The 25,846-nt window shown below is 47.6% G+C and overlaps 1 protein-coding gene across 3 annotated transcripts in view; it reads right to left on the bottom strand.

Moving 5' to 3' along the window:
• Positions 1–25,411, bottom strand: part of LOC311430414 (cystathionine beta-synthase-like) — a 32,707-nt gene extending 7,296 nt beyond the window's left edge. Inside the window, exons 1-16 of one of the 3 annotated variants that reach the window (XM_084506950.1) lie at positions 25,028–25,411; positions 14,310–14,434; positions 13,155–13,366; positions 12,608–12,714; positions 12,105–12,239; positions 9,821–9,900; positions 9,085–9,219; positions 8,482–8,551; positions 6,799–6,890; positions 5,830–5,955; positions 5,108–5,192; positions 4,795–4,900; positions 3,869–3,943; positions 3,017–3,151; positions 1,927–2,035; positions 1,138–1,167 (exon numbers count right to left, since the gene is read on the bottom strand). In XM_084506950.1, the coding sequence (XP_084363076.1) occupies positions 1,138–1,167; positions 1,927–2,035; positions 3,017–3,151; positions 3,869–3,943; positions 4,795–4,900; positions 5,108–5,192; positions 5,830–5,955; positions 6,799–6,890; positions 8,482–8,551; positions 9,085–9,219; positions 9,821–9,900; positions 12,105–12,239; positions 12,608–12,714; positions 13,155–13,366; positions 14,310–14,351 (1,539 nt within the window). In that variant the 5' untranslated portion in view covers positions 14,352–14,434; positions 25,028–25,411. Of the gene's footprint in view, positions 1–1,137; positions 1,168–1,926; positions 2,036–3,016; positions 3,152–3,868; positions 3,944–4,794; positions 4,901–5,107; positions 5,193–5,829; positions 5,956–6,798; positions 6,891–8,481; positions 8,552–9,084; positions 9,220–9,820; positions 9,901–12,104; positions 12,240–12,607; positions 12,715–13,154; positions 13,367–14,309; positions 14,435–19,786; positions 19,902–25,027 lie in introns of those variants that run through there. The other 2 variants (XM_084506949.1, XM_084506951.1) reach the window with 2 other exon arrangements.
• Positions 25,412–25,846: the final 435 nt, after the last annotated feature.

Raw genomic sequence — 25,846 nt, 5'->3', positions numbered from 1 at the left:
AATGTGCTAAATCCCTGTGGCAGTCAGCCTACAGACATGACTGGGGCTGCTTGTCTGGCCCTAAGAGCAAGTGACAAGGCACTGCGCACGTCCCTGCAACTGAATTATCTCCTTTGCCAAAAGGAGGCTCTTATCCACTGAGGATGCTGAGGATTAAATGATTTAGGACACTGACCAAAGTCACCCTAGGGAGCAGGCTAGCAAACACTAGGTATAGTAAAAGGAAAGTGCCAGTCCACACCCCAGCCCTCTTTTCTGTTAAAGCCAGACAAGAAACCTGCTGAGGCTATGTCTGCACCACACCTAACAGATGTTAGCAGCTGGCACAAAGCTATTTATTCTGGGGAGAAAAGGGGTAAAAAGACCCCAAAGTACTCGAGCTAACACCTGATTCCACAACAATGGTCCTGCTCTCCACTGACACACAATAGTTGTTTGCATTTGCAAGTCGTTTGTAACTAGTGCTTCAAAGCCCTTGGATGTTATCCTGCTGGTATCTCTAAAAAAGGTAGAAGCCTTCATCTTAAAATCTCTCAGAGTAAAGGAAGAAAATAATCGTGTCCATCAAAGAGCTTCCTGCATTGCTAAAAGACAGTTTTGCCTTAGTAGTCACAGGCTAAGTAGATCTTTTATTGACACATGTTGTGGTACAGATCCTAACTGTAGGATATCCTAAGTCACTTCAGTGACACAGATGATCTTTTCTCCTACTTTAATCAGTAAACAAGCCAAATAAGCTTGACTAAAGTGGTAAGAAAAGCAAAATCCACAATACTTCTGAGGTTATGTGCATTTAACCATGTTTTTCCATTAAGTCATCAACTCAAATGAAAAATAACCAGTGAACGATGCTTTCAGTTAGCATGTTAGCAATACCACCACTCGTGTTGCTCCCCTTCCATCCTCCACCAAGAAACGTCAGAGCTGAAAAGAAGTGGTTAAGCTGTTCTTTACTGAAGAAGCATGAGTAAGTTCAAGCTGTCCATGGAGAAAAGCCACAACCTCAGAAGTGCAGAGAATCGGCTACTACGGCTATCACCACTGTAGCTACAGAAGCGATTGCACAACACCAGCCCCAGAAACTCTTAAGGTGTCCAAGTGAGGGAGGACGGGAACTGAAGAGTGTTTTTTACGCACCACATTTCCACCTGACGCTTCATTATCTGCCTGGGAAGGAAAAAATACATTTACATTTGGTCTATGAAGAGCTAGCATTCCCTCTCAGCCTCAGGGACTTGGTAGTTCACAGGCTGACCAGCAGCTTTACACATACTGCCTGAAGACAGCACCTCATCTACTGTGAGACTGTTGAAACTGAACAGCTGGTGGAAGCTCAGTCAAGCATTCCATGTTAAGAAAATCTTTCTCCTGTAAGCAAAGCAAAGAAACAGCAACAATATTGATATCTTTCAGAGGAGCACCCATGCAGCTGGGAAGTTGTGGCCTCTTGCTACGTAATATTGGATGGACAGGTGAAACTGGCTAATGTCAAAATTCACATATCCTGACAACAGCTTTCACCAGCCATCCAGCCCTGTTTTAGGAAGGTGTGTGATACAAAAGGCAAACAGTTGCCCTTTTAGAGTTGATACAGAAATGATTTAATAGGAGCTGTTTCAACATCTCGCTCTCTTTTCAGCTGGATACTCATCGCCCAGATATATGCTGTTTATTTTGGGAGGGAATAAAGTGCAAGAATGGCAGCAGAAAGCCTGCTGAATTAATAGAACAGCCCAACATAGAGCCACAACACAAGCCTGGGAGCTACTGAGTGACCTAGGACAGAGTTTAAGCAAGTCCCATGTCTGCGCTCAGTAACCGCTGTTCCTTAAGGTCCCAGGTAAACCTCACCCAACCCGATGCCACTGCAGTCTCAGGACACCCACACTAGTATTTTACACCAGAGGATGGGAAATTGTTGCTTACCTGCTTGAATTGCTTGTAGATCACTTTGCTGACTTCATCTGAAGGCTGAACTTTTCCAGCAAGCAGCGAAGAAAGCATGTTACCTAGGGTAACCATGCCCAGAATCACCCTGGGGAAGAAGAGAAATAAAATTAGCTAAACAATACAATAGCCTTTGTTCCTGTAGGTAAAAGCACTCCCAGCCAGCCAGCCTGCAGATGTCAGTTGAGCAGTTTCACTGCATAAAGCACCATGATTGATGGGATATAATTGCATTTTATATCTCTGCAGGAGATACCTGGAGTCCAGTGCTCAGACGTTCTGGCGACTCACACAGAAGCCAGCAGGTGCTGTGGGTGGCTGGCTGGCCCTCCTGAGCATCTAGCTCAGAAGAATACCTCCAGCTCTTGCAGTCAGAGACCTTTTGAAAAGCAGACCTCATTGTTTAATGCCTTCATTTGTCCTTTTTGAAAGGCGTGGCAAGGCCAAAGCCAAGCCCTCCTCAATGTTGATCATTCCCCTTCTCCCTGCAAGCACGTTAAAAGGACTGTAATAACTAATCCCTGGTGTTAACACTGACTGGAAAGAAACTGAGCAACTGTTCATTATTCAGCCTGTCTGACAAGGGACCAACAGGGTACCAAGGCACACCAGTTTCCTGGGAGCAGCCTGGTTTGTAGGGATCACTCCATCTTACACAAATGATCTCAAGATGATCTCAAGTAACATGATGATCTCAAGAAATTGGGTGAAAGCTGTGGTGACAATGGGTGGGTTTGGCCCTGTTTGTTTTAAACGCAAAGTTTTGTTTTGGTAAGTTAAACGGCTGTTGTAAAAACAGAGCCATCCTGCAGGAGACACACTGAGTGAGTATACCATAACAATCCCTAGTGGCTTACTACATGAAAGGCAGGAGAGCCCCAGCATGATAACACATTAAGCCCACCCCTGGTGTGGCAACATATAAAGCAACATTTCTGCACCATGTCACTGTAACTGAAGAAAGATGAGAGAAAGCTGATTATATTTCTGCTCAGCACTTAAAGACCTCCCCTGGGACCTGGTGAGAGAAGCGATACGGATGGATTAATAGAAATGTATGTGGACATACCCAGATTCATCAACAACTGGTACCTGGTCGAATCCCTTCTCTCGGAGGATTTCAATAGTCTTTGCACAGGTGACAGTGGGAAGCACAGTCAGGGGAGCCGAGAGGCTTAACTCCTGAACACTGATGTTCCACCACCTGGACAAAACAAAAACAAACCAACGCAAGTCTAACGGAGAGAACAGAACCAGATGATCACGTACCATGGAATTCACCACCACGGGAATGACAAAAGGCTGCAAGGACGGGACTGGACTCTGCCAGAGTCAGCAGAAGCTTGAAGGCTTTCCAGTTCTTACATCAACACAGGAAAGTTTCCCTGGTGTGAGAAGGCTTTAAGACTGAGCCAATTTTTCTAGCTCATCTACATTGTAGTATTACAGACAGTTAGTGAAGACTAGGCTCCCTAGTTTTATTATTTATATCTTACACAATAATAAAAAATTTAGATTCCTTCTTAAAGAGCTAGCCATATTTACAGATATTACAAGTCTACAGAAGATTCTCCCTCAGCTATGTAGACCTAGACCTGTAGTGCTTTGCCCTCAAGAACTCTGGCTTGGTAGAGTTCTCCAAATACTACTTTTTTCACTTCAGACACAACCCCTTTCATTCCAAAATCATTAAGTATCAAGTCGTCTTCTGCTACCATGCAACTCAAAGAAGGAAATTAAGGAATCTAAGCAGATTTGATTAATATCCACAGTTATACACCACCACAGTAGCATGAAAGGTTAACTAAAAACCAAAGGAAACAAACCCAAATTGCAAGGAGATTTCAATTAGCAACTGCCACAGAGACAGCTGTTAAACAGAACAGAATCACAAAAATCCAGATGTATCTGACATGCTTACCAAGGCTTTTTGACAAGGTCTTCTTCTTTCATGAACCCTTTCTGAATCATCCATTTGTCACTCAAGAACTTGGACCTGGACAGAATCAGGTAATAAAAAAAACTCGTTAGCAGGCTGAATATCTGACAGCAACACTAATAGCACAGAGGTGACTGTTTACAGCTCCCTATCACTAACAGTTAAAGTGTAATTGAAAATACACTGCATTTGCCATCCAAGCTTACCAGCCAGGGACATAGTGAAGAAATACTCATAGGAAGAAAAAGGAATCCCATAGGAAATGAAGCTTCAACTACACCAGTCCCTTGCAATATGATAAAGAGACAGCCTGGAACGGAGAAATCTGTACTCAGTCGAGGTCTTTCTGCAGTTCATAGTCAGCTATCACAGTAGATGACCAGACAACACAACAGCATCGTGTTGGATGCAACAGCAGTCATGCAACACGGCAAAGGACAGCATGTTTTGGTACGCATTTCAGTGTGGTGGGAGAGAAATTTCTTCTTGGCACAGCTCTGCGCCCTCACACTGCCATCTGTAAACTCTCCCCAGCACTGGCCACTGCTGCAGCAGGGCTGCGTTCTGCTTTGGACACAGGCAGAGGGATCTGACAACAGCCTTAAAGAGACCCTTCCAGGAATGGGATAACACCAGGGACCCCAAATAAATAAGCTTGAAAGCAAATCTCCATAGAGAGCTTAACCAAGAGCTTATGGTTATATACTCGGTCAGACACCAGGAGGAGCTCTGCTTCAGACAACTCCCTGTCAGACCTTTTCTAGATACCTCAGAAATTGTGCCCCAAACGCACCCCTGGCTTTGCTGCCTTCGTGCTAACAAGAGGGATGCATTCACTTCGCCACTGCTGTAAGACAATCTGAGGAGCTGCCCCGTCTTTTTCCCAGAGAAAATAGGCAGGTTCTTACATGTAGTTCCTGATAGAGTCAGGGAGGATAACAACGCAGCGCTGACCTTCCTTCAGCTCTTTGGCTGCCTTCACAGCTGCAGACATTGCACTGCCTGAGCTGCCACCTGCCGAAACGCAGATCAGAGGCAAGACTGTCAAACCACAAGGGCAACAAGACAGAAAGAATGAGAGAGAGAGGAGGAGAGGCAGTAGAGGAGCCTGGAGCGAGGGGAACAGCTCCTGAAGTGTAAGGAGGTCTCCCTGATCTGCACAAAGCCGTAGCCTCCCACATGTTATTCAGAGAACCCCAAAGGACTCGTGTCTGCTCTTACCACACAGCAGTCCTTCCTCTCGGATCAGCATGCGTGCTAACGCAAACGACTCCTCATCGTTGGTCTTGTACCACTGGTCCACTGTCTGGGAGGGGGCAGGAAGACAGAAACGAGGGTCTCTTTAAAGGAGGGGAGCTACAGAGCTACACCCTCAATTCAACCCCACGCTCTTTGAGGTAACAGCTGTCCTACTGAGCCACATGCTCAGGTTTCCATCCTTGAAGTGCCTTTTTTATTTTTTATTTTTTTGGCCAAAGATGACCACATTAGCACAACAGTCGCCTTATTGAAATCTGGCTTTGAGAGCAGGCTGTTGTGAGACGGCCAGCGAGTATCAACCCGTTTCCTCCCCTCTTGGAGGGCTTCCCAGGGACACAGCCTCTGCTCAGCACTAGACATAGTCAGGCTGCTTTTGAGGGGGAAGGGTAAGATTTCATAACTAACCATACTACTACTTACTGGCTTTTAGAAGTAATTATTACATTCTAGGAAAACATTACCTGTTTCACAGCATTTCTCCTAGCATTGCAAAACAAATGTGTTCAGTACAAAAGCCCTCCAAGGACTGATTTTCCTGGTAGGAAAGAACAGGAATAATTCTGCCTGCTAGCCCTCTCCTTTCATCTCAAAGAAAGGCTTTCCCAGGTTTCTCCTCCACCTTCCACCTCACTTCTGCATCCCAGCAGACCGCAAGGAGAAGTGAACCAAGAAGCACAACTTACAGATCTATCCAGCACCGTGGGGACGAAATCGTACCCGATCCCCTCCACTTCGTACATCGTCTTGTCAGTCCTGTTCAATTCTTCCGGCTGAGCAAGGATGGAGCCTTCGGGATCAACACCTATGATCTGGAGGAAGCAGTTTCCACGTTGGCTACCGTGACAGCCAGCTTTTTGGGAGCACAGCTACTTGCTCGTGAGCACTGGCCGTGTTAGGGCAGTCGGCGTCACTCTGGCTGCTCACACTTGGCTGCAGACACAGCCAGCTCACAGCAGACCGGGTCTGCTGCTCACCTCCTCCTGGCAGCATTCCCCTCCCGGCAGACGGAATGCTTTGCTGCTTCTGGCTCTGCAGGCTGTGGACACTAAGCAAGTTTTTTAACCAGGAGACAGGGTTTCCAAGCCAAACCTGTCCTCATTCGCATGCCAGGCATCATTACAGCCAACATGTTTTGTGCCAATTGCAGGCACATAAGCTTGACTTTGTTTTCCCTCCCCCTCCCTGAATATATAGGAAAATATTCATGATTGAAACAGGATACCAGCTTCCGCGAGGAAATCTAAAACTACCCCCTGCTACACACACAGGTGGGTGTGCTCAGAGCAAGCTTCACTTGGTGAAGAACTCAGCCCCTCCAGAAAGGTGGCCAGGGCATGGCCAGAGAGGGAACACGTGGCTGCTGTACGCACCAGAGAAGTCAATTTCTGAAACACCCCATGAAAGAATCAGAGTGCCAGCTGTCACCTGCTCAGCCAAACCTGAACCCTAGTCACCAGCAAGACCAGCGCATGGTGATTTCAGATGGAACCTGAAAACCTTTCTTTGCTGCTCAGAACCACCCTCACACTGAAAAACTCCAAGATGTTCTCTGAGAGACCCAGGGCAGGCTTGCAAGGAGTAATGCAAAGCAGGAAGCAGAGCTGTCTGAGGCTCTCCCAGCTGCAGGGACCCGCTTTAGACTTGCCACTTACTTTGCAACCTGGACACTTCTCCTTCAGCTTTCTGGAAATGCCAGTGATGGTACCTCCTGTGCCAGCTGTAGCCACCAGCATGTCTATTTTTCCTGTTTAAGGGTGAGAGAGGGAAGACAGCTGTGACACCTCCCCGAAGATGATGGATTAAAAATAAACTTGCAGTTAAGCATGGACTCACTTTAACAAAAACAAAGGAAGTGGCAGCAAAGGGGCAAGATAAGACTCCTTGCTTCCCAAGAGCTGTACAAGACCTACCATGAGACTATCTTGCTCAGTACCCATTTACTTCAAAAAAAATCATTTTGAAATGTCCTTCGGTGGTTTGGCAAGGTGTCAGTTTGCAGGGCTTTGGGCAGAGAGTCCATAGCCTCAACACCCGTAGTTTTCCTGTTACTGTATTTGCAGATACGGAATAACTCATCCTTTAACACAGAAAAAGCAGCCCATTATCATTACTGAACGAGTGCCAAGAGCATGGGATAGGTGCCCATAGAGAGAACCCTTAACACAGCTCTCTCATTTTCATGGGGAAAAAAACGCAGTTTTGGTCAGGAGCACCCAGCAGAGCTAACGCAGGTCTGACAGCTCATTCTTCTGTCAGCCCCTGCAGTTTCCCTGGTGCATCCACTTCACAGCTTTGAGTAAAACACATTTTAAAAGGGCAATTCCTATACAAAAAAAAAAATAGTGTTTTCAATTCAACAGAACAACACTGCACCAGGAAGGTTTGATTCAGAGCGAGACTGCTGCAAGATCAGTAATAACGACAACAGAACAGTGCCCAAGCTATGAGGGAAAATAAATAGAAGCAGGAGAGTAACAAAGCCTACAGCTAGAACTTGGCTATACTCTCAGCTTGTGGGATTGCACTTTGTTCAAGTATACTCATTTTAGCTTCAGCTTTCTCAAAGTTTGCCACAGAAAGGCACATTAAGTCCTCTGAACAGTGTTATTCTGGGCAGAAGAAGGGGAGCCCTTCGAATGGTCCACACCTGGATTAGAAGAAGACATTTAATAGCTGATTTTCTTATTCCAGCAGCCAGGGTCTTATCAGAAAAAGTTTAACTGTACTGTTTCATAGGGCAGGTGAGCCTTTCCTATATGTTTTTTTTTTTCCTACCACCTGTGGCAAATGCCTACATGGTAGGCTGCAGCATCACAGCTCCTAGATTCCTCACCTGGGTGAGCTAGCCCAGCTGAAGCTCTCTGCTGCCACAGCTCAGTCATTTCTGGTACTCCAACTGCCTAGAGCTGAGGTGGAAATGACCCCAGCAGAGTAAACTGGTCTTACTGGTGGCAACAGCAACACGGAGCAGCTTGTACTCCTGATGTCTCCCGTTTTAAGGAAGCTTTGAGTATAATGGAGGATATATATGAATGTGAGAAATGTGAAAATACCCATTTCCATATTTGTGATCAGAAAAAACTGACCTGTTCTTTCATGCCACTCTAGGTAAGGCTTTTGTAAACAATTCAAACATCACTTAATGGAAAATTGGTTTAACTAAGACTACAGAAATAAGGCAGTCCTCTAATGATGCACAGCGGATGTATCGCTTCTGCTGTACCAAAATCCATGCAATTCTCAACCCCCTCGGGTCCCAGTCTCCAAGCACATAACCACAGAAAACACAAAGGACTGTGATTGAAGAAGCAGCTGGCAGCAGGGCACGGACAGACCTTCACACTGCTGCAGGATCTCCTCAGCTGTGGTGTCGTAGTGCGTCAGGGGGTTGCTGGCATTGCGGTACTGCATCGAGAGACAGGACAGCCAGTAAGCAGACCAGAGAGACACCAACATTCACACTGTGAGGCATCGCAGGAATATGGCAAACACTTCTCAAGCCCCACAGCTGCTACAAATGCTCTTTACAGACTGTTTCCTTATCTGTTACTCCCTGAGGGGAGGTGCAACCTCCCTGGATGACCTAATTTAAGGGTATTCCTAAGGTGCCAGACATCTCCAACACCAAGATCAGTCCTGGCTGCGGGGCAGTTTCTTTTAAGAACATGACCCAGTACCTTGTACTACCAATTCTGTGGAGAAAGCCACCCCATACTTCTTGCTGTCTCTGCAGACAGGCTCATTGCTGCCCTCTGGTGATTACAAAACCTTGCTACCCTACAGAGCAGGGTGACTGCTCAACAGCTCCATCCCTGGGGGGCAGATTTTTCACCCAAGGACACCCCTGTACTGTTGAACATTCAGCCATGAGCACCAAGCACCAAAGCTACAACACCTCCCCCCGTGCCACACCTGCACCTGTGCCACCTTGCTCGTACCTGATCTAAGATGTGCGCGTTGGGGATTTCATTTTTCAGTCTCCACGCTACTCCCACGTGAGATTCAGGAGAATCAAATCTGGCAGTAGTTGGGGTTCTCACAATCTCAGCGCCCAGAGCCCTCAGAACATCCACCTGCAAAAAAATACAGACTGTCAGAAAACCCAAAAGCACTCTCTCAGCACAGAGACCTCGTTACAATGCAGGGGAAGGAAACCTCTTCCCTTTTACTTGGCCTGAAACAGCCTGCCAGCAGCTCTCTTATGCCCTAGCCTCACAGCATCACTGAGCTATGTTATTTGGTCTGAACTCAGCTTTATTTTGGAGCTAGATGTCAAATTCCTATTTCCATTCTGGAGCTTTGGGACTACCACTCCACACTGAGAGGCCTCATTCAGGCAGAACTCAGCACCCTCTTTTGCTGGTCACATATGCTCTGCCCTCTAACATTATTGTAAAATAGATATTATATATATATAAATATATATATATAATGGTGATGGCTTTGTGCTACTTCTCCCTCCAGGGCAGAGAAGAGCTAGTAACAGGCACAGGCCTTCAGGGGACGTTGCTCATGGCTGCTCTCACTTGTGCCACTGAGATCAGTGGTTTTGCTGACACGAATTTCTAGCACCTTTGTTGCTAAAGCCAGAGCACCCATTTGCAGCAGGAACTCAGCGAGTGCAAGCATGTTTTGTTTTTTTTTTAAACTCTTGGAAATAAAAGCAGATCTGACCTTCTCCATGCTCATTTTCTCTGGCATCACAATGATACAGCGGTAACCCTTCACTGCTGCAGCCAAGGCCAGCCCAATTCCTGGAAGCAAGCAAAGACACGCAGAGCATACAGTGAGGTGCAACAAAACCCAAACCCTCCATGCTAGCTTTGGCATGCCCTTGCTTTAATTAGATTTTCACCAGTGGCTTGAGTACAGTGTCTCTAGAAGGGGCGGCAAAGGGAACGTTTCTGGCTTCTGGGGAGATTTACAGACACTGCTGATCCCTTGAAGAGCAGAGCCAATAGAAAGTTTAGCCAAGGATAGGGAAAAAAATAGTTACCTATATCAATATGTGCAGACCACTGGCTTTACCATGCACACATCATTTTCCTTCTGTCTCCCCCCCATCTCATCACCTCTGTTTTTACTAAAGCAGTTTGGGAAATGAATGAATTTTAAGCTGAAGAGGACTAGAGCAATCATTTTTATATCCCCTACTATTCTTCTGCATTAAATGCCTGAACTAAGCAATGTGCCTAAGCTAAATCCTGTTTGAAGGACAAGATTTAAGTGCTCTGTGTGATTGTGGCTCTGATGGATCACGTCAGTTTGTTACAAGTGAACTACCTGAACTGTTAAGACACCTCGCTTCTAGTTTAAAAACCTGCACTTCCAGTCTGATTGCTGCTTTCTCAGCATGTCGTCAGCTGCCCACCTGTGGGGCTAAGCTCCGAAATATCTTCCCAATTGAGATGCTGACAGCTGTCACCTCCCTGCTGGATAAAGAAACAGATCAGGTCAGCCAATATGTGTCTGAGAGAGGGCTGCATGACATCTCCTGTGCTGTTTTGGGTACCAAGCACAGCATCAACATGTGCCCGTGGCAATGCCTCACAATTTAGCCTACACAGAAGCTTGCTTGTTCAAAGTTTCCTTTGTTTCTTCTTGGTTTAGGATTGCATAGGAGTGAAAAAATCTTTAAGTGTTCCTCTGAGAAGCACAACTCACACCTCGGGTAATTCAAGTTCTTTAAATTCTATTTTATTTTTTAAAGGGGGTGGAAGCAAATCTTTTTCCAGTGCATTACAGATAAATACAGACACCAGAATGAAATAAAACAAAGAAGCACTAGCTTCACTAGTGCCAAGGAGTAAAGAGAAGCCATGCAGCATCCTTCCTTATGGTCTGTGATGAAGAAAGCATTCTGAGACCTAAACTAACACCTTGGGCTTCCTGGTACTGACCTGGAAGCACAACATCAAAACAGGACTCTGGCTGAGGGAAAAGTAGGAAGCAGAGAAGGCAAAAATCTGATGTATTAGGATCTCTGAGCAGTGGCCTAGGGCCAAAGTCAGTGTCCTCACTTTACTGTCTGCCCTGGTCTTTGCTTTTGAATGAACCAAGACAACTTTCTGAAATAAATGACTTGTACCTCCTTTGCGTCTGCTTTCTTTTTATATTTTTTGGGGTTCCGAGCAAAGGAGAGCTATTCATCAGGCACTGCCTCAAGTGTTGTAGTACAAACTCAGATACTGGAAGAACGCAATGTGGGTATTTTCTGTAACGTGCCATTGCTCAGGCAACAGCTATGGCCACAGTCAAAAGGGGCTTCAATTTTAAGGCAGCCCCCACAAAGCACCTCCCTAATGGCAACAGATATGACTACTCAGTTTTCTGTTATAGAATATAAACATTTCTGTTCATAGATCAGCTCAGTCACCTCAGTACTCCATTAACAAGAACTGGACTGGACCAAAAGATCAAAAGAAAAGTTGGTCCGCCTGGCCTAGTAAACCATCAAAACATACATTTTGTGCATCAAAAGGCAAAAGATGACGCCCAACAAATAGTTTAAGAAGAGGACAGGACATCCAGGGACACCTCTCCAGAACACATCAGATGGCTGAGTAATTCGTAGCGCATCGCAGGGACCTCCTCAGAGGATGCAGTGCATTTATATTTAACCAGCTCAGTGGGGAGTATTCCTGATGTTTACTCGCCGCCAGTAGAGCAGCTTAATATACGGGCAGCAGCTTTGATGCAGGAGCCCAGTTAACTCCAGCCTGCTCACATCATCAGATGCTCTCTCTTCCCTGGCCTCTGACTAGTGGGACTGTTCCTTCCTCCAGCCCTCCAAAGAGACGACGCTGCCACAAGGGAAATCTGCTGAAGATTCCTGCTGAAGGGATCCCCTTCCTCCCTTGCACAGGCAGCCTCCACACTCCAGTCTCAGCTCTGCCTTCTCCAGGAAAGCCACCAGCATGTTTTCCCCACACTCTGTTAGGGTCTTCCCACCCCCTACCTGTGTTTCCAGAGGTTGGCTCTATGATGGTGTCTCCAGGCTTCAAGATCCCAGCTTTCTCAGCATCCTCCACCATCCTCAGGCTGATGCGGTCCTTCACGCTGCCCCCCGCGTTGAAGTACTCGCATTTTACCACTGGAAACAGACAAACCAGGCAGAGTTCTTGAACAGCAGCCATCTGCCAACAGGCTGCTGATCCTATCGCACCTCCAAGAGCAACTCTTAACACATCTGGCCCAATTCACCTCCCTCCTTACAGCGGATGAGGATTCACTGCACTGCATTTCCACTGTTACGGGTCACAGCACAGCACGTTTGGTACTTGACGCTGGCCACAGAAGCCAGAAACTCCCCCCCCAACAGTCAGCCTTTCCATAAAATGATGGCTTCTTTCTGTTTTCTAAAGGGTTCCTGCACTCCTCTTAGGCTCGGGTCCCGCAACACTACTAGCCAGAACTCCCCAGCATTTCTCATTTCTGCCTCCTGCCTGCAGTAGTACTCACAGAGTTCACACTTCAGTCCAAAGTGCTTCCCAATCTTGTTGATTCGCACCAAAGGGGTATTGCCAACTTTATTCAGGATGTTCGGCAGGATGTTTGGAGGCTCTGGCCTGGCACACAGACAAAATCAGAAGAGACCACGGGCAGGTCACACAGTAGCAACACACAGCACTTCTGATGCTTTATTCTACCCAGCTTTCTCCCTTTCCTAGCAGACTTGGACATTCTCTTAAATCAAAAGGTCTGTTAGAAATTTGTAAAACAAGTCCCTGATCCAGAACTCAAGGGTTAATAGTTCCAGTTAATAGTTCCAGTAAAATAGTTCTAGTCCATGCAGTTTCATGTAACTTCTTTTGTGCAAGGCCCCTTGTATGCTTAATCTGTGTTCTCAGTTTTGTTTATTCATTGAAATTTAAGAAGCACCAGCACATCTACATGCAGAGCAGCATCGGTTTAAACCAGTCACCTTTTGTTTAACCCCCACGGCTCTGAAATGAGCCAGGGTAAGTCTGGTGCTGAAAACCAGCAAGCAAAGAAGAACAATACTTACAGAGTGATATGACGATGGGGGGAGGCAGAGATGGGTTTCCCGAGCTTCCACGTGCATTTGCTAGGCGTATCAGGACGGATCCACTTCCTTTCCTTATCGTTAGCCTTACAGTCCTCTTGGTCTGTCCCTCCAGAGAGGAAGAATTTGCCAGGAGCATGAGGGCATGAGTTTGTGTCTGGCTTGAGCTGGGTAGGAAGTGAAGGCATTTCATCCTTAGAAAGAAAAAGATAAGAGACTGCTGTATATGCCCTGCTGTGATGAGACCAGAGTATCTCTTGAGACTATCAAAAAGAGTCCTTATTTTGGCTCCATCCCTTTATCAGATGTTTATTTCTTCTCCAGTGTGTCAGCTTGCTGCTTTTCTGAGGGGAGCCTACCCAAACTGAAACTACCCTGGGGGTGTTTTTCAGGAGAACAGCATGGTCTATAAGCCAAAAGGGGCAGCAGCAGCAACAATTAGCCTTTAACATCCAAGAACAGGTTCTGCTGCTGGCTGCAGGGGATCCTGTCTCCCTGCCTAAGACAGGAGATGGAAATTATTAGTGGAAAGAGCATGGTGAGATGAATCCTATCCTTAAGTGTCCCGGTCTTGTTATTCCCTTGTGGGAAAAAGGTCACACAACGAATGGGTATTTTAATGCTCAGCTGATGTCTCCATATTATTGTGAAGATGGAAAGCATTTTAATATAATTTTCATTTGCCAAATACTTATCAAAATGTGAATCTTGAACAGCTATGCCAAGCACAAAGCTCAAGACAGCACCCCTAGTGACAAGATAACTTAAACTCACTGAAGCACACGCTTACTGCAACAAGCCTCCACGAATATCGAGACCACGTGCTGTGGGAGACACCCCTCCCACACAAAAAGATAGCCCTTGGAGATAAAGCTTCTCCTTTCCAAGCAGAGAAACAGAGTAAGACTACTCAGTGGCTAATTAGCAAGTGGTGCCAACAGACTCTGCAGCTTCTTATGATCTTGAAAACTCTTTCAAGAAGCTCACTGGTTTCGACAGCACCTGCCTCAAGAGAATTCCAACCCCCTCGCTTCCCTCTGCCCCAAGAGATCTAGAAATCCCTCTGAAAGCAGATAGAGCTTTCCCAAATTCTGGTGAGAAAAAGGCAAATAGTATTCCCCAAAGACCAGTGTATACCTTAGACATTGGAATAGGTCTCTCTGCCATCAGTTTCTCCATTTCCTTTGGCAAAGGCCCAGCAGACTGGACTTTCTTCAGCAGAAAGAGTGCAGTGGATCACAGGACCGGAATCTTCTTCAAAGCTGCAGATCATGCAAGTTAAACGAACAAACATCAGGAAACAGTTTATCCTAGAGAGAAGACAGTCACCCCACTTTTATGGGGAAAAAAGCCACAAAAAAAAGCAAAGATGATTTGTAAAGGCAGGATAAAAAAAAAAGTCATGCAGCAGAGGTGTCACACAGTCAGCTTAGTGTCATCTGACACTGTTGGACTGTCTGTGCTTCCATAAACTTGACAGCCACAAAAACTAAAAGAAAATACTTCAGCCCACAGCAGATATGCTTCTAGAGACATCAAGGGCAAAAGGGCTGCACGAGGCCATCAACAGAAGACCCTTCAAACATTTTAGGCCAAGGCTCTGAAGATGAACATTCGCAGGGTTCTCTCCACCCTTGAGGAGACCAAACTCACCAGTTCCTCCCAACACCAAACCGGTGCTTTACATGTAGCTGCAACGATGCTGGACGTAGTGCACACAAACACTCCAACCACAAGGATGCCCAGCAGGCTTTTTGTGTTTCAGAAGTTAGCGAATACCAAATGGAAGCAGTAAGTTCATTTCTCCCATCCAGCCAGCTTCGTTTCTCCTAAAGCCAAAAATCTGGCTGGAGTCTTAGGAAACGCATTTTCTCTCTCATATTTGTTTTTCTCATCACTGTTCTGCAGCAGGATTCACGTTTTCTTTCCATTACTGAACTGTGCTAGGCCTGGAAAGGTTCTCATCCCCACAGTTACGCCAAATGGGTGCAGAAGAGATACAGCTTAGATCAGGTAGCACCAGTGGTCTGCTGGCAGACTGGAACCAGCTGAATCACAGGATCAGTGAACTTTAGCATTTGATCCTGCAAGTTGACATGCACCACTGCTTGATACGCACCTATTCCTTTCTCATGTGCTGATTCGAAGAAAATGCCTATGGCACTTAAACTGCTCCCCTTTAGGAGAGCAGACTCTGAAAGTGCCAGCTTTCAAGACAAAGGCTTGAAATAATTCACCTTCTGTATGGAAAAACTTCCACGTCACCAAAATGATACTTTTTGCTTTATTTGGGTTAATACGTGCCCAAGAGCCAACACAGGCTGCATCCTGTACTCGACTACTGACGAGGGCTAGACCGCGAGGCACCAGTCCAAGAGCGCTGCTATAGCATAAACACAGGCAATTCAACACCACCCGTCTTTGCTAGCAGAGAGAAGAGTTTACTTCTAGCTCCAAAGCAAGGCCAAGCCTTCACTTCTATTTCTAGAAGGTGCCTTGTTCATAGTTCAGAATATCACTTTATTTTTTTTCCTAAAGCAAAAGTATTGGGGAAGTTTCAAGTTTTCCTCCAAGCCACCCGTACAAGCTCCTTCAGACAGCTGATGCAATACTGGACGTGGACATTGGCTGCCTTGGCTCAACACTGATGACAGACAGTATTTACTAACCTCATCTAATAAGGATACTGTGCTGCCAAAGGATCAAGCCATTTCAATACAGAAGAAGAAAGCAGTAAGGGCTTACAGACCAGAAGCAGGATTTTTTTATTCTGCTTCTAGGTTCTCAGAAAATAGGAGGGGGTGAAAAGCAGACTTTAAATCACCAAACCTCAGTTTCCTGCAAGAGGGTCCAAACTGGTGGAGAAAGGGAGAGAAATTTTGTGGCAGTAAAAAATTGCAAAGGTCTGAAGTAAGTAAGTACTTGTTTGTACTGCCTGCAGGAAGGAATTGAACCTGGCTGCCTTCAGAAGCCGCTTTTTGGAGGACTCCCTCAAAACTGGGCAAGACAACGCCATTTCATTTCCTCTATTATAAGGCAATAAGCTGAAATAAAATCCACCAGCAGCAACATCCATCACCTCTTGAGCCAGAAACAGCAAAAGCTAAGGAAAAGCTGTAGTTAGTGCCTTCAACTAAGAAGCAAGATTCTCACACATCTTTAGAGGAACGGCAATGCTTTGATGTTTCATCAGAGCTTCAGTCATGGGGCTAGACCTTGGAACAAAAATGAGGCGAGAGAGGAAAAAAAAATAACCATAAGCACTGCCAGCAAAATCCTGTCACCAAATACCAATCTTAAGCACATCACTCATTGGAATGAAAAGCTCCTGTTTAACAAATCCATTCAAAATGCTTTATTAGGCATGACTTTAAATAACCCCACACCCACTCACCTTGAAGTATATAGGTACGCACATATGCATTTAGGAAGCCAAATTCTACCCACATGCTAGCAGAGAATCAGTCCCAGCTACGGTCAATCTGGTACCTTAGATCCTGAAGAAGGACAACATCCCAGGACAAATTTGGGAATTTTAGAGGGAATTCTTACCACAGAGCTCAGTGAAGACGTAGGAGCAGCAGCAATGGCTTGTTGCTGTACATATGAAACAGGTCAGGAGCCCAGTGTGCCTGGTTATGTCCAAAACCCACAGGAAGACCTCAGATCTTCAAGCTCCTGCAGTGCTACCGATGAGCCCTACCTTCCCAACTCTGCCAGCCTGAGCCTCGGTTTGCCGGAGAAGTGAGCGCTCCCATGACTAGCTGAGGGTGTGGGCAGGGCCTGACTAGAAAAGCCTGACTAACTTCCACCATTATACCTGCAGAGGACACGAGGCGGTAAAAATCAGAGCCAATTTACACACAGTCACTCAAAGCCGAGCCTCGGAGGAGCCTGGGAGGCAGCAGAGATAGGAGATGAGAAAGCCTCATGGCCAAGGCCACACCTCTGCATCAATCTCCACGGGGAATCCAAGATCTAAGCTATTTCTCAACTCCTGAGTAAGGAGTTTACAGAGCAGGACTGAAGGCCAGCGAGTGAAATTAATCCCCAGACAACCCGGGCTGAACTTGCTCCACAGATCAGTCAGGAGCTCCAGCTCCTAAGGCTGTACGCAGTACGTGATGGCAGCGCTAATGCAGACATGCAGAGGGAGTATCATGTGTGCGAGAACATAATTAATCTGGGTCGGGTCTCAAGCCGAAATTAAGCTGTCTAAAAGGCAGGTTTACGAGGAGGATCACAGGGAGATGCCCTGAGGGCTGCCTGCTCAGCGGGAGATGAGATAGGGGACTCCATTACGCTGCGGCCTGAGAACGGCAGGCTTTGACGCTGAGCAGGGCCGTGCATGAGCAAACCACCAAAAACCTGTTGTTCTGCTCGCTCTGTGCCATCGCAGGGTCTCAGAGAGCTTTGGGATCCTCACGGGTTACCAGATGTAGCAGCTTTGGGAAGTCTTTGGGAACACCTCAGCTGTAAGCGGCTCAGGAGACCATCAGCCAGCTGTTTTTTGATTTGTTTGGGGCTTTCTTGGGCAATTTTTTGGTCATTTTTGTTTTGTTTTTCCCCCCTCCCATCTTTGATACTTCCTCAGTAGCAGCCAGCCATCTATTGTGTATCAGGAGACACCAAGGGACCTGCTGGACTGCCACACACACAGCATCCCAAAACGAAAGATGCAGGTCATTCATGCCCCTGACTCTCTAACGTTGCAAAGACATTACAACCTCAACAGCAGAGCAGCACCCGCAGCTGCTGTGATTAAAAACAGTGAAAACACAGAAGTGTCCAGCCTCCCCTCCCCACACAGAAGGAAAACTGCGTGTGCAGCCCTGTAGATGGTGTGCTCTCTGATGTTTCCTCGTTTTTTCAGTTCTCCCCAACCCTGCCTGGACTCACCTGATAAGACGTGCATCTTCATTCAGAAGACCCAAGGAGCAAAATAGCTCTAGAGGAAAGGCTGCAGAATGAATGCCTCATCTGCATTTCTACCTGCTGCGGTCACAGACTTTCATCGTTTCCTCCCCTGCTTCCAGTTCCCTCTCTGCAGCCAGGGAGCACAGAGGGGCCACCACTACAGCCGAGTGCGGGCAGGGGATGTCACCCACCTCTGCACAGGCACAGGTAGAGCCGCAGAAATTTCTGAGGCACAGCTGAGCCTCAGAAATTAATCAGCTTGCCCAGCGCAATACAAAGAAGGAACAGGAGCTCGGTCTCAAAAACCTGCTCAGGATTTATAATGGGGCAGTCACAGCTTCCCTTCCTAGGATTACGTGTCCTCCTCGAGGCATCGTTATCTTTTGTTAGCACAGGACTTCTGATAAGGACTGGCAGAGAAACGCCGATCCCTGCTGCCTGGGCAGGAAGCCACCGCTTCGGCCAAGGCATGTTTTGTGGGAAAGACCAGGTGCCACCCACTCTGGCTCCACCGGCAGAGCTTTTGGCAGGCATCCCCCAATCCTCCTCGCTCCTACGCATCTCACGGGCAGACAGCAGGCACCTGCCAAGAGTCAGGGGCCAGCCTGTCCAAACCTCCCCGGCAGCCTGCTAAGGCTGCCAGCGCCAGATTAATGATGTACCTGAGCTGTGCTCCGGGACACGTGCCCCTGCAACCCTTGCCACCACATACAGATTTTTTTGAAAAAAGTGCTGCTCGGGCTTCCAGAAAGCAACCAGAGGGTTGTGACGGGACAGCAACGAGCTGCCAACCAGCCTCGGGAAGGATGACGTGCCCAAATAAATGCTCTCCCTAACGCAGCACCTGAGCCTTACTTTGCTAACAGCGATCCCAAAAAAAACACCAGGTCCTGAGCAGGTCTTGGCTGCACGGGATGTGTTTTCCTCCTCTGGCACCCAACGCCCAGGCTTCGCCCATCTCCGTACCCCAAGTTTCTCCTGCTGCCTGCAGCACGAGCTGTCCGGCACACGGAGCTCACGTCTGGGCTTATCAGAGGGGCTTGTTTGATGGGCAAACACCGCGCTGGGCTGGTGGTGCCAACATGCTCCATGGTCAAAGGCTTTGGGATCAGGAGGGCAGGCAGGGGACAGGCGACGAGCCTCTCACCTGCAGGTCCTACACCCAGCATTAGGGGCACGGCTCCCCAAGGGGCTCTCAGCCAAACACAGGCTTTGCCCCAAAAATTGGGAGAGGATGGAGGAGCTGCACTGGGAGACCCTTGGGGAGTCCGTGGGGGCTAAGAAGGAGAGCGGGGCGAGGAGATATGGCAGAGCCCAGCCTCCCCCATCCTCCTTCATCCCCCAAATCCTTCTCCTCCTCTTCCTCCCTTTCCTTCATCCTCCTCCTCCTCCTCCTCCTCCTCCTCCTCCAGCCCAGCCGAGGCTGCCTGGAGCATCCCCACCAGCCCCCTCCTTTACCCGCAGGCACCCCGACACCTTAAAAAAAAAGAAGGTTTTCGTTTTTATCCTTTTTTTTTTTTAAAAAAAAACCCGGGGTCGCACCCAAACCACCGATTTTCTCCCCCAAAAAAATGAACGAAAATTTAATGGAAAAAAATAAATTAAAAAAAAAATAAAAATATATTTTTTAAAAGGTGCAAAACAGCACAGAGCAGTCCCCAGCAGCCCCCCCTAGACCCTAAAGGGCTCCCCCTTACCGGGCTTGGCGGGAGCGCGGATGGCGGTGGCGGGAGCGCGGCTGGTGGCGGGAGCGCGGGTGGCGGGAGCGCGGGCGCGGGGTTAAGAAGAGCCCCGGGGCCCCCCGAGGCCACGCCCACCCGGCGAGGGAGGGGGCGGCACGGCGCGCGGCGATTGGCTGAGGAGTGGGCGTCGGCGCCAGGCGGGCAGCCAATGGGCGGGAGGCGGGGGGCTGCCCGCTCAAGATGTCGGGCGGCCCCGTGAAGAGGGGGCGAGGAGGGAGGAGGGAGTGGGAGTGAGGGGGCTCTGTGGGGTCGGTGTGAAAATGTAAATAAAGAGAAATGGTGATTAATGAGGGTTTGTCTTAACCGCGTGGTTCGCCCCCGTGCCTCGCACGTGGTCCCTGCGATCGAAGGAGGTGGCTCTACGCCTCCGCAGGCGGATGCTGTGCCAACAGGCGTGCTGCGGGGTGTGGGGTGCTGCGTGAAAATGGAGGGTAAGGGGCAGGGTGGCTCGGTTAGGGTGGAAAAAGGCGGTGTGCGGCTGGGTGCGACCGGTCTGAGGCTGAACGGGCAGCCTTGGGGTTACGGAGAGGCCGCCCTGGCAAGGAAATGGACCATGAGTAGAACATGGGGTGAAAAAACCACACCCCAAAACACCCCCAAACAAGCAAACCCCCAAACAAACAAAAAGAATAAGGGAAAACACTGATAAACTCCAAACAAATCAAGAGAAAGGTGAGTAAAACAAATAACAGCAACGCTGAGGCATCTGTTCTACTGCATAGGCTAAAATGCACACTCAGGTCACAAGAAAAAACCCACAGGGAAGCATGAATACATTGCTTTCCCCCTGCCTCCATCAGGACAAAAATAGATATAAAACCTACATTGAATTCTATGTTGTTATCCTCCTTTTCCTGAAGAAAGGCTTACTAGAAAATACAGTTGTTAAACAGGACAATTATTTACTTTAAACCACTGTTCACCTAGCTATTTACGTCTGAAGCATGCATGTAAGGTTTGGTTTGCACAGGTATCCATTAGCACCGCTGGGAAAACACCTATTGGAAAAGCACGTGGGAGCAGCCCCCGGCTTGCCTCTGATGCTGCTAAATTACAGAATGGCACAGCTGGAATGCAGAGCATCGAAAGCACAGCAGAAGGAAAAAAACAAAACAAAACAAAACATGAATCCTTGGGCCTCAAACATGGCTACAACTTCCAGAAAATGGGTGCAAATCTTTGAAAAATGAAGGCGTACCCACCGAGCCCAAGGAGGGATAAACCACACCTTTTTTTCCTTATGCCTTTTAGGAAGGATCAAGGGAAGAGGCACTGAGTCAGCTCTTCTGTTTCAAGTGCCAGACTTGCAGCAGCCGCTGCATGTTCAGGCAGATGGGCGTTGAGATACGAAAGTGGCAGCACAGATGGGTTTGCCAGCTCCTTCAAACTGCGAGAGATACCTCAGAGAAGACTTGTAAGACCAAGCAACAGCAGTAGGCATGTTGGAAGCTATCTGAACATAATGTGTGGTGCTAACGGGAATGCCATCTGTAATGGCACCACAGCTCTGTGCTCAACAGCTGATCTCCTTCCCCGTGGCAGCAGCCAGGTGAAGGTAAGCTTGCAATACTCAAAGAAAATGGGAGTTTTGTCTTGCCGTTGCTATGAGTAGCATTAAAATCGGTCACGGTGGCTGGAAATGGATATATAAAGCTTTCCTGACCCTACTGCATCCTAATTAGACAGTATGACCAAGCCCAATCAGTGGGGCACTTAGATTAATCTTCAAACCAGCCTTGTAATAACTCCCATAAACCAGCAATTCGCTGCCATTGTCATAAGTGGGGCCACTTAAACCATTTCCTGAGATTCAGGAGCATCTGCCAATGCTTTTCACATACGGAAAAAGGAGTTGCAGAAAGGGTTGGTGTATAATCAAGATTATTGCTTGATCTACACAGCAGTGATGTGATGCTGACCGAAACATTAAACAACTTGCTTAGAAATGGCAAAAATTCTTGTTTCTCATACCAGCGATGAATACACTTACTGAAGACTGAAAGGTACAGGAGAAAGACACCAGCTGCACATCTGCAATCAATGACCAAAGGGCAAATGCTGTTGTGGTAGAATCCCTAATGGAGGAAGATCAGGTAGAGGAAGGTGTTTTTTGGTTTTTTTTGTGAATGAGTAATGAAGTGATCCAAAGAAGCACTGTGCAGTGGTGGTACTCAGAACCTCTTTGGGAATGGAGTGCACTAGGTAATCCCATGAGCTCAAGGAAATATTTTTTATATAGAGGGAGGAAAAAGCAGCCAAAGAGGAGCCACTCCAGATTTTATTTTAACTGAGTGGGAGAGGCTGCAAACAATTTGGAGGACAATCATACTTCAGAACAATCTTTGACAGATTGGAGAAATGAGGTGGCAAAGTAAAATAGGACCTTGGCCAATAAGGACACATGCAAAATTTTACAGCTAGGCAGGAGCAATGAGCTGCTGGAGCAACCACTATCTGGACTGCAATTGTGTAGAATGGAATGTATGATTATAGTCATGCAAACTCAATGCAAGTCAACAATGCCCCACTGTTGTGCAAAAAGCAAACACCATACAGGGTTACGCAAACAGGAATATAGTCTGCAGGACACATGGCACCCGGCGCTGGTGCGCTTAGTTGAGGTACCATGTCCAGTCTGCCGTGCTGACTTTCGGAAAAGATATGGCCAACGTGGGACATGGTGTGAAGTGCACAACAAGAAGTTGGAGAGAGAAACGGGACTCAAGAGGAAACACTGAAGAACAGAAAGCTGAAGAGGGGCAGAACTGGCTCCAGTTAGCTAAGGGGCAATAAGGAAGGGGATAAACCATTTTTCAAGTTCCTTCAGAACAGGAGGAAAGTGAAAAAGGTCAAAGTGGCAGCAATGAGGATTTAGGTTGGCCATCAGAATGACAAAATTACTCAGGTTGGAAGGGACCTGAGGAGGTCTGCAGTCCAGGCTACTGCCCAAAGCACGGTTAGTCCAGAGATCAGCCCAGGTTGTTTGAGCTATGAACAGCTGGGTCTTGAAAGCCTCCAAGGACAGGGCCTGCAGTTGGTGCAGCGCCTGGCTGTCCTCACAGGTAAAATGTTTTCCCTGCACCCAGCTGGAACCTCCCCTTTCTGTTGATGACCTCAGTAAAGATCATGGCTTCTCTTCTGCCTGCAGGCACAAGGAGGCAGCTGCTAGGTTCCCCAGTCATCCCTTGCTTTGGCTGGGCAACCCCACAGGGCCACCGCTCCAGCTCCTTACTGTCTCCAAGCATCCACCCCAATAACTCCTATTTATTGATGACTTTTCCATATCAGGGGCCCAAAACAGTAGGCAGTTATCTCCCCTTCAGTGCTGAGCAGAGGGGAGTAGCCACTTTTCCCAGTCAGCTGGCTGTCCCCATGCATACACTGAGGATGCAGTTTGTCCTCTGTGCTGCTGGGGCGTGCTGTGGCCTCATGTCCAGCTTGTTGCCCTCTGCCACCCCCAGGGCCTTTCCTGCAGAGCCATTCCCCAGCCAGGCACTCTGTGCCCTGTCAGGGGCTTGCTCCACCTAAGAGCAGGACTTTGAGTCTGTCCTTGTTCAATTTTCAGGTGGTTTCTGCTGGCCCATCCCCTCCACCCCATCCAGGTGCCTGTGGAGGACGGTCTTACCCTCTACCGCACCAGGCGCACTGCCCTGGTTTGATGTCATCCACAAACCTGGTGAGGACACGCTCCTTTTCTCCTCGAAATCACTGATAAACAAAATGTTATGATGGGACAGTTACTAGGACAGACAGACCCCCATGGCTCTACACTTGTGACTTGTATGACCTTCCAAGCCCAAATGACCTGGTTTTCACTCATCTGACAAGTCACCCATCCAGACTTTATAACACAGCTTGAGTGGAGAGGGAGAGTGTCAGAAACCTCACTCAAGTCATCTCCTAGCCCTACAGGAAGGACGTCAACCATCGCTCTCCCTTCACCTACAGATCTGTGCCCCTTTGCTGAAGATGGTCTTTTCAAAAAGTGTCGAAGTTGCCACCATGTGTGTGTTTGAGACTCACAGAGCTGGCTAAAGACCAAAGGCTCGCCTCCGTGCAACATAAGCAAGGAGGGCAATTAAAGGTCTCTGTTGTGGTCAACGTGGTCACGTGAAAGGGTCAAAAATCATGAGTCAAACCCCTCCAGCACAAAAAGACTGGTCCAGGCATTAATGAGGCTACTACTTGGTCAGATTTTGGCCTGGCTTAGATTTTGGAATTTGCCTTGCCCATCCGCAGCCCAGCAACAATTAATGCGATATTGAAGGCAGTGTTAAAGTCTGTAAGGCAGTCTGCTCACTTTCCATTTGTGCATTGTCCAGAAATCAGTTCTTCAAGTCCTGCCTCAGAGTCCCTCTGTCAAGTTTCTTCCTCCTGCAGCTGCAGAACATTTTTTTTCTCCACCAACACAAGAAGAGCGGAGGCATCTTCCATGTTCACTAAAGAGAAAGGAGGACGAGGAAGCGATGGAAGATGCACAATTGTTCTGATCTGTGCGGCTTTATCAACTTTCTCTTAAACAAAAATGGCCTTAGCTCTCAAGGGGAAAGAGGGATGGGCAGGAAGGGGAGAGCAGTCGCTCCTCCCCTGGCTCTTCCCGTGGCCCTCAGGCCCAGGAGGCATGCTGGTGCACCGGGCTGCAATGGCAGCAGCTGCCTCCTCCCTCCTTTCTCCTGGCTGGAATCCCAGACAGCTCCAGGAAGAAAGGGAGAATGAATGGTCTGAAATACAGCCAGAATTCAGCTGCATAGGTGGCAACGTTTGAAGTAAGTCAGGCGCTGGCAGAAGCACAGCAGGCCTAAACCTGGCAGACTACAGGGTTTTCTGTGAAAAACTGAGGGGCAGGGAGATTGGCTTGATCGCTGTGCGCTGCCTTTCTCCCACTTTGCCTTGTAGCCACTAAAACCAGAGCAGAAACCTTTTTTTTTTTTTTTCTTTTTTTTTTTTTTTTTTTTCCCTCCAGACCTAACTAACAGAGTAACTTTGGAAACTGTGGCAGCTGGAAGCAAGCCAATGACCTCCAGCACACTGACGGCGCAGTGCTCAGGGAAATAGCCCTCTGCAAGCCTTCTTCAAAACTCAATGAGTCTATCCCAAAGGAACACCTGAATCGATAACTTCTCTTGCCAGTGGGGACAGCTGTCAGAGCTCTCAGTATTTTTAAGGTACTGGGATCAAAGGGACAACCATACTCACGCAAACTGTTCCACAGGGCTCCAGCTCACCCGCGAAGTCGCTGCCCACCGTTTCACCAGGAGTTATCACCTTTCTGCTCTGCTGATGTACAAATGCACGTAACTTGTCTTTGGTCCTGTCAAAATAATCCAGTTAGAAAAGCAAACCCCAAAAGCAAAGCTACAAGAGAAGTGCTGAACCCGATGGCCACTGGAGCACCACGTAGTCGTTTGTGCCTCAGCAGATAGAGGTGAGATAAGCAGCACGTTTCCCTTTCCCACTTTGTGTATGTTGAAACTAAGACACCGGCTACCAGAGCGTTTGTTGGCATACCTGGTTTGTTAGCTCTCACCATTCAACCCATTCTCATAAATCTAATTGACAGTTGAAACGGAGCAATTGAGTTGACACCTTTTTGGCAGTAACCCCCAGCAGGAAGATGGAGGAGGACAAGGAACCTTCTGAAATGGTGCTGCTGCTGCTGAAACAACGGGTGAAGATAGTAGTCACTATTGGCTCTTCTCGCTGGAGGATATGATTTTACAAGAAATTAAATATGACGTGCATTACCAGATCAGATATTTATGACTGATGAGCACATTGCTGACAAGGAAGAATCATCCACGTACGTGTAGTTCAGGACACGTGCTGTTTCCCCATACACGTGGATTTAACAAATCAAAAATTGCACAGAGAAAAAAAACTGGAGACATATGTAAATAAATACAATAAAATTGGCCAGTGGAATGAATTCAGAAATACTCCTGCAAAGTTTTAGAAAGCATCATGTGTCAATTCAAGATTGAGATGTACTGATGGTTCTACAGATAGTTGGCTGCA

The sequence above is a fragment of the Aythya ferina genome (genome assembly GCF_964211825.1).
Source record: "Aythya ferina genome assembly, chromosome: 1".
In the NCBI taxonomy this organism is placed as follows: domain Eukaryota; kingdom Metazoa; phylum Chordata; class Aves; order Anseriformes; family Anatidae; genus Aythya; species Aythya ferina.
The sequence above is the reverse complement of the archived record's forward strand: the minus strand, read 5'-3'. Positions and strand labels throughout refer to the sequence as shown.